Below are 12,391 nucleotides of genomic sequence, written 5' to 3'. Positions count from 1 at the left end.
CTAGTGTCAAACTCTGCACATACATCATTCAAAAAATAAGAAGAAAAACACAGTTTTGATTTGAGGGCGACTTTAAACTTTATCATGACTCTGAAAAAAAGTGATATGCTCCCACTCAGGCCTGTACTCTGTGGTCCCCCTAAGTCCATACACCAAAAACTAAGTCCAAGTAGTTTGTGGCCTATAAAAGTAGTCTAATTTAAATATATACAGTTTAAAATGGTGAAACCAACCTTTAAATAATTATAATTTGTTATTTTTTAGGCTGTTGAATATAACTCCATCCAGGTGGCTAAAACCCTTCAAATTCCCAGGAACATACTGGTTGAGCTAACTCTTCATTTGGACACAGCACTGTAATACCCTCCATCACCAGCAGAGGGGGCGCTCTCCCAAGCACAGCCATGCTGTCCGGAAGACGAATGTAAATATTTTCGTGACGTTTCATTTCCCGGATCATCATTCACGTCCACCCATTAAGAAGAATATCTGATCCAGATCATGACAACACTGCTGTGATTTATACTGTTTGGTCAGTTTCTGTGTGACCTGACTGTGTCTCTGTGAGTCCAGCTGCTTCTTTTCGTCTTTTCATCCACATCGTTGCAGCTCAGCTTGTTTCTTGTGTGCAACATGCAGAAGAGAAGGAAGCCAGAGCCGATTCAACTCAACCCCATCCCCGATGGAAACACTATCAACGGCACCGGAGCCACTGAGTGAGTGACAGCACTCATCCATCAGTGATGCTTAGGCGGGTGCATGTGCTTTATCGATATTGTGATTGATCATTAATTGAAGATGCATGCCCAGTATGTTAATGCAAATGACAACTGCATTAGTAGCTATAGATGGCTCCTATACAGAATGTGTAAACTTGTCTCTTATATGAGACTGCGTGTGTGTGTGAGTGTGAGTGTGAGTGTGTGTGTGTGTGTGTGTGTGTGTGCGCGCGCGCGCGTCTGAGAGTGAGAGAGAGAGTGAGAGAGAGAGAGAGAGAGAGAGAGAGAGAGAGAGAGAGAGAGAGAGAGAGAGAGAGACTTATACTAGGGCTGCAACTAATGATCATTTCCACAATCAATTAATATATTTAATTCATTTTTGATTAATTGAATAATTGCTTAATCTATAAAAATGCTTATCTCAGGTTCTCAAAGCTTATGGTAATATCTTAACATTAACTAATGATTAGTTTCATTATCGACTAATTCAATGAACAGCTTACATTTTCTATTGATAAATGTCAACAATTGATGATCAAAGTTTTGGTTGAAGAAATCAAATCAACTAACATTAAATATTGGTGGTAATAAATAAAAAAAATCCTCATGATTTCATTATGTGTTTTAAAGTTGATGTACAGTGTATGTCCTAAGTCACTTTTATATATTAATAAAGTCACAGTTCTTCTCAGCATAGAGGATCTAAAGTCATTGTCTGTAATGTGCAGCTCTCAGATCCTCAGGTCGTCGTTGGATGAGCAGGACGCTGCTTCACTCTCACGGCTCACTGTGTGTACAGTGATTCGTCAGAGGCAGACCTTTGCGGGGAAGCAACAGTGTGTAGAATAATATTTCTGTGCATCGAATAAGTTTTGTGTGGGCCTGTTCTCACCGCACAGTAAACACAGTAATGGAGATATTAAAATGTTGTGACACCATGCTCTAGTTCTCAATTTGCAAAGAAAAGGCCAGTCAGTCCAGCAACAAGCTGGATCAGTCGAGATGAGGATTACATAACATGTCATCCATCGTCATAGCTGGTTTTCTAATGTGTTGTGGAGGCGGAATATTCCATAATTTCATCATTATATCATACCTCTGATGGCAGTGTGCCATCCCAGTCTTTTGCAATGGAAAACTGAAGGGCCAATGGATTCAAATCAATTTGTTTTTATTGAATTCTGCATTTTTAGCTAAAATTCAGTTGGCAGCTGGCAATACAATTCACTCCCAGTTAGTTGACATCAGCAGAAATTTTATTAGAGCTGGAGCAAATAGTCAATTAACCAATCAAGCAATTGACTGATAACGATTACAAATCAACTGAAATAATATAATAAATCATAAAATCTTATTTGTATAGTACTACAAAAGACTAAAACAATAGGGTTTGGGATCATTGGTCAGACTTCACATTACATTTGAAGAAGCACTGGCAGATGAACTGATAATGAAATGGCTTCAGAGACCTTGGCACCAATTTACAGATTGTGTACACATGGTGAAATACTTTTTTACTTTTTGTTTTTATGTTCACTTTGTGTTTTTTGATGTGAAACACTTATACAGATAGTTATTATTATTCTTATTATTTCTTTTTAATTATTATTATTAAGGAACATATCTTATACATTAGGTATGGCAGGCATCACTGTTTTCATCACCTAAATTGTTGATGTGAAAAAAACGAAGAGCAAGCTTTCATAATAAAGAATACACATTGTGCTTTCCTGTTGGAAGATCGAAACTGTTGAATTGTGCCTTAGCTCAGCTGTTGATGATGACATAATGTTTGGCCAGACCCGAGAACATTCCTGCTGCTGTGGGCAGGCTGTGGCGGGCTGAGGAGCATTATGTCAGGATGAGACAACAATCAGGAAGTCTGATTCAGAGATGTGGAAGTCTCTGCTGTGGAGGAATTATTGTCCCACCACAGCAGGAACTCTGTGTGACTGTGTGCTCAGTAACGCCCAGCCGAATTGTCCACTGTGACAGTCAGACTGATGTACTGCTGACATGCAGGGCAGCCTGGTGTTACTCAGACATCTTTCACATAAAAAGACACTTTTATCTGGGCTCACACTTTCGGCTGGCTGAGACTAAAAGGAAAAGCAAATCCTGTTTCAGTCCAGTGAACTTTGCCACACACATTTATTCCTTAACATCGCAAGAAAATGCAATCCTGCACACCCACATGAAAAAAATGGTAAAGATGTATTATATGTACACAATTACAGCATCACAGGTTAAATTTGGCATAATAATAAGAAGAAATCTAACTGAATTACAATGGCAGAGTTTACTGTGTCATTATGAGCTCCACCACACCTATATCATACACAGAGTAATTATTCCACCTCCAGTATTCTTCCTCCATACCAAATGTTCTGTACAAAAAACTCATTTATGTTGTAAAGCAGATCCTAGCAGCATATCAAAGAAGTTCCCTGTTTTCCAATCAGGATCACAGTCTGAAAACACTCTGAAAATACTGTAGCCAATCCCATTCAACCTGATTGAAGGTTCCTCAGATTATACTGGACATGTGAGAAGCTTATTTGAATTTGAAGAAAAAGAGTTGATGATTAAACCAGAGGTTTTGAAAGTGGGAGGCAGGCCTCCTCAGGGGGGGCTCAGTGAATCAAATTTAAAAAATATTTCATTAGTTATCAAGAGGAGATCACATAGAATAGCCTAAATGTGTGTGATTTGGTTAAAGAGACAGTTCTGAGATACAGTAGTTTTGGGGATTTTTTCCCACTTTCACATAATAAAAAAGTTCCTTGGGACAGACATTTTTTATGTATTTGGTGTAGTCTGAAGTGTGTCAAACTACAATATCAGGCTATCTTGTCTCAATTGTTGAGTGTCTATGGGATCAAATAACAATCACGATCACATAGTATTTCAGGAATTGAGCAAAACAAATCAAGTAAACTCAGAGAAGGGGGCACCAAGCTTTGTCTGAGGGGAATCCCACAGTCTCAGACTTTAAAAAAACCCTGTCTAGATTAATTTGGCTTTGATAGTCCATTTGAATTCCTGAGTTTTTCAGCACAGTACACACTATAGTTCCCCTTCCACCATAGCACCTCCAGTGTCTACACTAACAATGTCAGACAGGTCAAATGTATCATCAAGTTTTTCTAAGGGCCTTAAGGAACCAAAAGGTGGATGGCTGATTTGTTTGTGGGGGGCTTGGACCTTTTCCAAGTCTTTGCAGACCAGTGAAGGGCAGGATTGAATTTAAAGAATTAGGCTACTTTGCTCCACAGGTGGTATAATAGGATGGGATAGATATTTGGGGGCAAACTTAGATGTAACATAGCAGATAGGAGGATGAAGCCTGTATGGATGTTTTTAGGGTCAAACCAGAGGGCATCCATGTTCCCTCTGGTGTATGTTTAATGGTGACCAACAAATTCAAGAAACACAAGGCTGCAGCTGTCTACAGTTTTTTGCAGTTAGTCAGTATTTAATCTAGGACTTTATTACAGTGTCATTGAAAGTTTACTGGGTCATAGTACAGGTTTATTTTCATGGGCGTTTCTTATTTTGGCTAATTAGACCACTTCCCTTAACTCCCTTTCCTGTAGTATTTGCCACAGTGGGGCAACTTCCACCTTCAATTAAAAGTCCACACACTGACTCCAAACCACAAATTTATTTAAATGGACATTGTTTAAATCCAACGTTGTCCATTTAATGCATGTCTTGCTCTTTTCATCCATGTCCTATGGCTTTGCACCTAAACATGTGCCCCTTGTACATCTTCAAACTTCCATCATTATTTTACGCTGGGTCAGATGGATGGGAATTACCGCTAAGATCCCCATGTGAAAGACTTGAAAGTGTTCACGTCATCTCACAACTCAGAAAGGTTGTATAATAAGAGGCTGTTACATAAGGGTTTGAAATACTGTGTATTAACAAAATGATATTGAATCCATTAAATTGGGGTTCAGTTACAGTAAATGACAGACTGTGCTTGACGTGAGGCGTCCATGTTTGTCAGGCACAGTTACAACATGGAGGTTGATGTGAGCGCTGTTTATAAGTTGGGAACTTGTAATTACAGTAACTGTATATGAAGTCTGTTCAGCCCCAGTAATTGAAAACACCTGTGTGGGTGAACACTCTGGGTTCACTGTTCATTTTAATTAAGTGCTCTGCCAGAAAAGCATGCTAGCACATTTGAACTCAGGCACTTAAAGTCACCTTTATTTAATTTTGTTTTGGTCAAGCAACACCACTGGAGCAGGTGGGGGGGTTGTGTCTAACTCAGGAGACCCTCAATGATGATAATGAAGTGTTAACCACTTCCCTGTTGAGATCTTTTCTGCTGGTTTAGGTGGTTTTGATGCAGCAACCTTATGGTTACAATGCTACTTCTGTTTTGGCCACTGCTGCCTCTTCCTGTCTCCAGGTCATTTTGAGAAACAGTCACACTTCAGCTGGCAGACAAGTTTTATCCAGCTTGCTTCATAATAGAGCTGATTAGAGCAATTGAGTCGGTTAACTCATCACTGTCATTGTTAGTATCAATAATACAATATTTAGTGTATTACACAGTGTTTCTCTGCAAGAAAATCATTGTAATATGTGTTTTGAGTCGTCAGAATAGGAAAGCAGAGGTGTTACTGGTAGGCCTAACATCAGTGATGTTCAGTAATGATGTTAAAGTTATTAGAAACTGTCCTATTTAAGTGTCCCAGTAAGCTGTGACACTGAGCCAGCAGGCACAATATCAGGAGCCTGAAACCAAAGCAAATTCAGCCATTGTTAATTGTATTATCTACACCTGTGCTTCCTCTGCAGTGACATGTCAAAGATGGCCTATGCTGTACAAGGATGTTTTATAACACAATATCAGTATTATGGCAGAAACTGAAGACAAATACACAAATATATTTCCAATGCAGTGCATCATTTTGGTGATTTGGCTGTGGTTGACATGCAGAAGGATTGGATGCTTAGTCTAGCACAGGTGTTGCATATTGGGTGTAAATGAGCTTAATCCAATCGATGAGCCTAGACCATTCCACTCTAGTGAAAAGAAATTGCCATTCCAGCCCGCCAAATGCTTTCTCAGCGTGAAATGGCTGGCAGCCATGGGAGAACTGTACTGAGTGGCCCACATAATGCCAGCCAAGCATGTAATATTATCAAAGGAGATCTGGGAAATAAAAACAACCTGTTCTAGACAGATCTGTTCAAGCAATTGGCTAAAAACGTAGATTAGATCCTATCATCACATATGGTCAGATTTAAGAGTATCTGCCTGCGATATTTAAGGAATTAATTCATTTAGAAAACTATTATTGTTGATTCCTCTGTGTAGGCTTATTCTGGTTAGCAAACGTCTAATCTTTTTTTACGTATTGACACATGTGATGTGCATTCACAAGTGAACACAGAGCCACCATGGCAAGTGTGTGTGTGTGAGTGTGTAAAAATGAAATTAACGATTAACACATACAGCAACCAGAATTATTAAGTGAAATCATGAAATCCACAAAATTGTACTATATACATTATATGCACTTGGAAGAACCGATTCTGTGGCAATCTTGTTTTCTGATACATTGAATCATGCACTTCTTAGTCCACTGTGATGCACTTTACAGGTTTGGTAGGGAAAAAAGTCTAGGTCTTATAAGGAAAACAGGATATAGATGCCAAAACTCCAACCTTTTAAGTTTAATTTATGTTTGACAACACTGTAAGACCCTGTTATTGGGCAAAATTATGAATATATTTGAACAGATTTACTGTAAGAATTACTGTTAGAAATTAAACTAGGCGAATATTTTCACAATCCACTGTTTAGTCTTCAACCACAAACACATTTATGATAACACAGATGCCATCTTCTCTCCAGCACTTTATGGCAAGCTGCAGAAATAGTGCATCTCTCACATGCAAGAATACTTGAGGTCCTTGGACATTGTGTGGATGGAGCACAAAAGGCCTGCGTCGTGCTCACTTCCTCCGGCACCAAGAGAGGAGCTGCAGTGTGCAGCTACTGTAGTCCCTCCCACATATTGTGTGGAGAGGCTGTTCCCTTCTCAGTTTCTACTGCCTCCTCCACCTCCAGCTCTTGTCGACAAAACGCCCACGCCACCCACAGCCAACTCAAACTCAGCACCTCGTCTCCATGGATATTCAGGCCTGTTGTCAAAAATAAAACCACTTAACCCTCTCTTTGCTGTGTGGTGGAGAGAGCAGCATTCTACCTTCCTCTATCTGCTATTTACTCGAGTCGCGATTATGCTCAAAGAGGGAAAAAAAGCACAATTATGATTGAGCTTGAGGAAAACAATATTATTGTTGGCAAATAAGCATTATTGCAATGCAAATATGGAAGACTAACACTTAAGGTAATGTAAATGAATCCTCGAAGTAGTCGAAGATGAAACACATGCTTGTACACTTGCAGGCAAATTAAATTATATCTTGCAAGCTTTTGTTTTAGGTATTTTCAGCTTTTAGGTTGGCACTAAAAAGAATTTGTCCAAAAAAATGATTCCAATTTTTGTATTGTCTTCCATTAGTCTAAATAATCAGGCATTTACATCATAACTCAAGATCAGTTGACACAGACAAGCAATTAGATGATCTAATCAGCTGAAATGACATAACCAATAACTGGTCCTTGCATGAACAGTTCTTGATGAAAGCATAGCAGCTTTTGTGATTCAGTTTGTGTAGAAAAGAAGAGGTCAAAGTTCCCCCCACAATTGACTTCTCAAGGAAATGCATCACCATGACAACAACAGGGCCAGGGGAGTGGTGTCAAGCCGTCAGCACTCAGAAGAATTCAGAGCTTCCTCACATTGGCATCCGGGAAAGAACACTGAAACACATCCTGCGACCCTTGCAGGCTGTCTGCTGACTACTTGGTTGGTGGCCATTGTTCCCAAGAGCAGATGCAGTAGTACAAATCACACACACCAAGTCTGTTTTTTCTCTTAGGTTTCAGTGATATAACACTGTAGCTGCAACAGATCTGGATTCCTTCATGTCTCCTGAGGAGATGGACAGTACTTCCAAAAAAGAACATCTGCAAACATTTCCATCTGAATGGCCTTAAGAAGCTTTTCTTTAGGGAAGAATACATGAATTATACATTAATTTCTCATCTTTTTTTCTGTCTTTGTTTATCCTACTCTTTGCAAGAACAAACTTGGAGGCACTGCAGAAGAAACTGGAGGAGCTGGAGTTGGATGAGCAGCAGCGGAAACGCCTGGAAGCCTTTCTGACGCAGAAGCAGAAGGTGGGAGAGCTGAAGGACGATGACTTTGAGAAAATTTGTGAGCTGGGCGCAGGCAACGGAGGAGTTGTGTTCAAGGTCTCCCATCGACCCTCTGGTCTGATTATGGCGAGGAAGGTAAGCTGCTGTCTGTTTATAGATGCAGCTCTGATAGAGACACTGGACTATCAACATTTTTTTGCTCTCATATTAACATATTTCAAACAGGGATTATCACTGATTCGAGAGCATTGTAGGAAATGTCTCTTTTTCCAAGAACCATTGTTGGATACCCAAACATAGCTGAAATCACTTTATTATAAACCAAGACATACATCAGTTTGTTTGTTTTTTGTCAAATGATCATTTTATAATGATATGAAATGCATATATACTAAACAGTGTTGTTGTATGTGGCCAAGCAGACATCCAACATCAGTTTGCATTATTTAATGTTTATGTTCTTTGTGGCGTGAAAAGCTGATACCTCATAACCTGGTGTCTCCTGCGTTCCAGCTGATCCACCTGGAGATCAAACCTGCCATCAGGAACCAGATCATTAGGGAGCTGCAGGTGCTACATGAGTGTAACTCCCCCTATATTGTGGGCTTCTATGGAGCTTTCTACAGTGATGGAGAAATCAGCATCTGCATGGAGCATATGGTACAGCACTTTAATATATTACAGCTGCTGGGTTTTCATTAGCCTTGAAAGAAACTAATTTTGTTTGAAATAATATGTTTCAAAAAATGTATTCTGAATTTCAAAGAGTTCCTCCAGTAAATGCTCTCCATATTTTTCTTCCCTGCTGGCTGTAGGATGGTGGCTCCCTGGACCAGTCGCTTAAGAAAGCAGGCAAGATCCCAGAGGAGATCCTTGGCAAAGTCAGCATTGCTGTGGGTAGTTCCTACACCTCTCCATCCGTTTTATGCACTGGTCATCACTCTGCAGTTATATTTGTGGTTTTAGCCATTCTAGTGGTATGGTTCTGACTGATGGTCAGTTGGTCCACCACTTTTGTCCAGAATGAAGTATCTCTACAATTACTGGATAGGTTGCCATGACATTTTGTATTTGTGGTCCCCAGAGGATGAATCCTACTTGCGTTTCCTCTGGTACTACAAGCAGGTCAAACAGTGTTTCACTTATCCTGTCAAATATCTCTTTTATCTACTTTATGGATCCTTTATCATCCATATTGATAGGCACAGTATTTGGTACAGACATTCACGGTTCCTTTATAATGAATTGTAAAGACTTTGGTGATCCCCGGTACCACCATGAGGCTAACATTTGTGGGTTTTTTGTGATGAATGTCTCAAAAATGATTAGATAGATTGCCATGTAATTTGGTACAGACATTCATGCCTTCTCAGCACCTTTGCATCACATTAAAATGTCAATTTGCCCAATTGTCTGATTTATGACTAAATACCTTCCAAACAAATAAGGTTCCCATTAGCCTCAGCTATACTTGGGCAAATTAGCAAATGTTAGTATACTTACAGGCTAAATAAAGACAGTATGCTTGGTAAATATAACCTGCTAAGTATCAGCATGATAGAATTCATCTTAAAGTTAGCACAGCCTGCCAGAGCCGCTAGCATGTCTGTAGACTTTTAGTCTTGTTCGGATATAAAACTGGATTTATAACTGACACATGAGCTTTAGCGCATTATTTATTTTGCAATACCAAACAATCTGTAAGATTGCTGTGCTGATATGTAGTATTTATCTTTCCAGGTCATTAAAGGCCTTTCCTACCTGAGGGAGAAACACAAGATCATGCACAGAGGTCAGTCACAATTTCATTTACAGTGTCACAAACAGAATAAGGTGTTCCCTCCTTTACAAGACCTTTAAACAAATGCAAATGCCTACATTGTTTGCTCTAAATTACTTGAGGCAGAGTATTGATCTTCACTTGAAATTATTTCCCTTTCTTAGATGCATATTCTAGATCTTTGCAGTCAGTGTTGTACATATGAATGATGTAAAGCAAGGTTTAGTCAGACAAGCAGCACAAAAAACTGAGCCTTTTTGTTCTGTTATGCTTCCAGTGTTATACTGTGTTCTCCTGAATACTGCATGTCCCTCTTTCAGATGTCAAGCCTTCTAATATCCTAGTGAACTCCCGTGGTGAGATCAAGCTGTGTGACTTTGGAGTGAGCGGACAGCTCATAGACTCCATGGCCAACTCCTTTGTGGGCACACGCTCCTACATGTCTGTGAGTTAAAATGGACATGGTCCTCTCCCACAGCGGCACACATTCACACATACAATTGCAGTGAGTCTCAAATTCATGTAAAAGTCCCAGGCTCAGGCTTGATTCCTGATTTTGATGACTCAAATAAACCAGGACTTGTTTTAAAGCTACTCTTACCTTTCTTGCATTTCACACAGCACTTTGAAAAAACTTGAACAGCATCAACCCCTCCTCGCTCCTATGTCATATCATTCGGACCGAATGATATGATTGGTCAGTTTTCACAGAATATTATGAGAATGGAATAATGATGAGTTTCTATGCCTGGTGGATCTCTCTAACATTTTGTGCCATTACCTTATTAATAGCATTTTAACATAAACAAAAAAATGTGTAAACATTTAACAAAGGTAAGGGTAGCTTTAAGCAGCACAGGCTTCGTGTCAAGTAGGCCAAACATATTTTCAGTTTCAGCTTTGTCATAAGTATAGTTGTTAAAAGTAGGCCCACATGTACATGGATTTTGCAATTTCAACAATTTATCCCACTAATGAAATTTATATAATCCATATTTGTATAAACACAAGTTATTCATGTATCAGATGTACATTTATTTCTTTATTGACTTGTTTTGGCATGCAAGCATCATTAACTGATGACTGATATAGGTGTGAAGAAAACAGTACCCAAAACAATAATAAACCAGCATACTCAATTAAGTTTGAATTAGTATTTTCCTTTATCCTTGTGTTTTTGTTACATTTGCTGCATTATCTGTCACTTTCTTTTTTTGTAGTAAGGATGAAATTGCATGTGTGTTGTGTAGCCAGAACGTTTACAGGGCACCCATTACTCCGTTCAGTCGGACATATGGAGTATGGGTCTATCCCTGGTTGAAATGGCCATTGGACGTTTCCCTATTCCACCCCCTGATGCTATGGAACTGGAACAGATTTTTGGCTTTCCAGTGGAAGGGGAAGCAGCCGCCAGTGAGTCCTCCCCAAAGCCAAGGCCCCCTGGTCGGCCAGGCAGCTGTAAGTCTATCATCCTGAGATTCTGCATGGAGACTTTACTCTTGATTTAAATGGTTTCAAAAGGTCTGGTGACATAATCGAACAAATGAAATCGATCACATTTTTGTCATGAAGCAAAAACTATTGGTGACCTTCAGTGATGAGTATGGGTAAGAGGCTGATGTCTTTTTTCTAACCTTTCAGCATATGGACCAGACAGCAGGCCTCCGATGGCTATATTCGAGCTACTTGATTACATAGTCAATGAGGTGAGTGTGCCCAATGTATTACCATATCCTGATATGACAAACAGACCTGTTTAGTGCTGTTAATTGTGCTAATGTATTTACCTGCATTCATTCAGTTTGGTCATAGCCCAATTAAGCTATTCAGTGCTGACAAGCCCTTTGATTTTCAGCCTCCTCCGAAGCTGCCTGGGATATTTAGCTCCGACTTCCAAGATTTTGTGAATAAATGGTATGTAAAAACATGTGCATAGTTGTCTTCCCTCTACTTTGAAACAGCAATTGTTTTTTAATCAACACATTGGACTTGATGCCACCTAGTGGTGTCAAAAAATACTGCACATTTGTAACTGTTTTGTGTCTCCATTGCAGTTTGATCAAGAATCCTGCAGAAAGAGCAGACTTGAAACAGCTGATGGTTTGTGTGCATTTTGAACATTACTCACTTCTTGTTTTTTGCTTGCATAAATGGCTCACCCTGCTCTCCATCTTTTCCCCAGGTGCATCATTTTATTAAACAGTCTGAGGCAGAGCAGGTTGACTTTGCCGGCTGGTTGTGCAGCACCATTGGACTCAATCAGCCTGTAACACCCACCCATGGAACAGCAATGTGAGACCTGTTCTGTCAACATGCACCAACCACATATACAGAGGTCCTCTAATGCAGTGGTTCTCAGACCTTTTCACATCAAGGGCCTCATACCGACAAATAAGCCCATGGACCCCCATTTGATTTTGCTTTTAGATGTTTTATTACAAAATGTGTATGAAACCCATGACCACAAGTCATACATTCAAATCATTGTGTTACTTGCTATTGGTGAAAATAAATTCCCTTTTTGCCAGGGACCCCCTAGAAGTCCCTGGACCCCCCTTTGAGAACCTTTGCTCTAATGGTTGGATTTGCATTATGGGTAAAATGTGTCAATTTATACGAAGTATTTAGTGGATAAAA

General features: G+C 39.6%; 1 protein-coding gene across 1 annotated transcript; it reads left to right on the top strand.

Annotated features, from left to right (window-relative positions):
- The first annotated feature begins 633 nt into the window (after positions 1-633).
- On the top strand, positions 634-12,342 carry map2k1 (mitogen-activated protein kinase kinase 1). The gene is made up of 11 exons (XM_062420804.1): positions 634-716; positions 7,899-8,109; positions 8,488-8,634; positions 8,790-8,867; positions 9,715-9,766; positions 10,075-10,199; positions 11,005-11,212; positions 11,396-11,460; positions 11,610-11,668; positions 11,809-11,854; positions 11,937-12,342. Exons 1-11 carry the CDS (start codon positions 634-636, stop codon positions 12,048-12,050), a joined length of 1,188 nt encoding a protein of 395 aa, XP_062276788.1. The 3' UTR covers positions 12,051-12,342.
- The last annotated feature ends 49 nt before the right edge of the window (positions 12,343-12,391 follow it).

Source organism: Scomber scombrus, chromosome 6 (assembly GCF_963691925.1).
Source record: "Scomber scombrus chromosome 6, fScoSco1.1, whole genome shotgun sequence".
Classification (NCBI taxonomy): Eukaryota; Metazoa; Chordata; class Actinopteri; order Scombriformes; family Scombridae; genus Scomber; species Scomber scombrus.
The sequence above is the reverse complement of the archived record's forward strand: the minus strand, read 5'-3'. Positions and strand labels throughout refer to the sequence as shown.

What these genes read in the sequence shown, in the direction of transcription:
- map2k1 (XM_062420804.1), top strand. Translation starts at nt 634, where the DNA reads ATGCAGAAGAGAAGGAAGCCAGAGCCGATTCAACTCAACCCCATCCCC. An exon ending in ACACAAGATCATGCACAGAG is followed by an intron (nt 9,767 to 10,074) that starts GTCAGTCACAAT and finishes TCCCTCTTTCAG; the next exon opens with ATGTCAAGCCTTCTAATATC. An exon ending in CAAGATTTTGTGAATAAATG is followed by an intron (nt 11,669 to 11,808) that starts GTATGTAAAAAC and finishes TCTCCATTGCAG; the next exon opens with TTTGATCAAGAATCCTGCAG.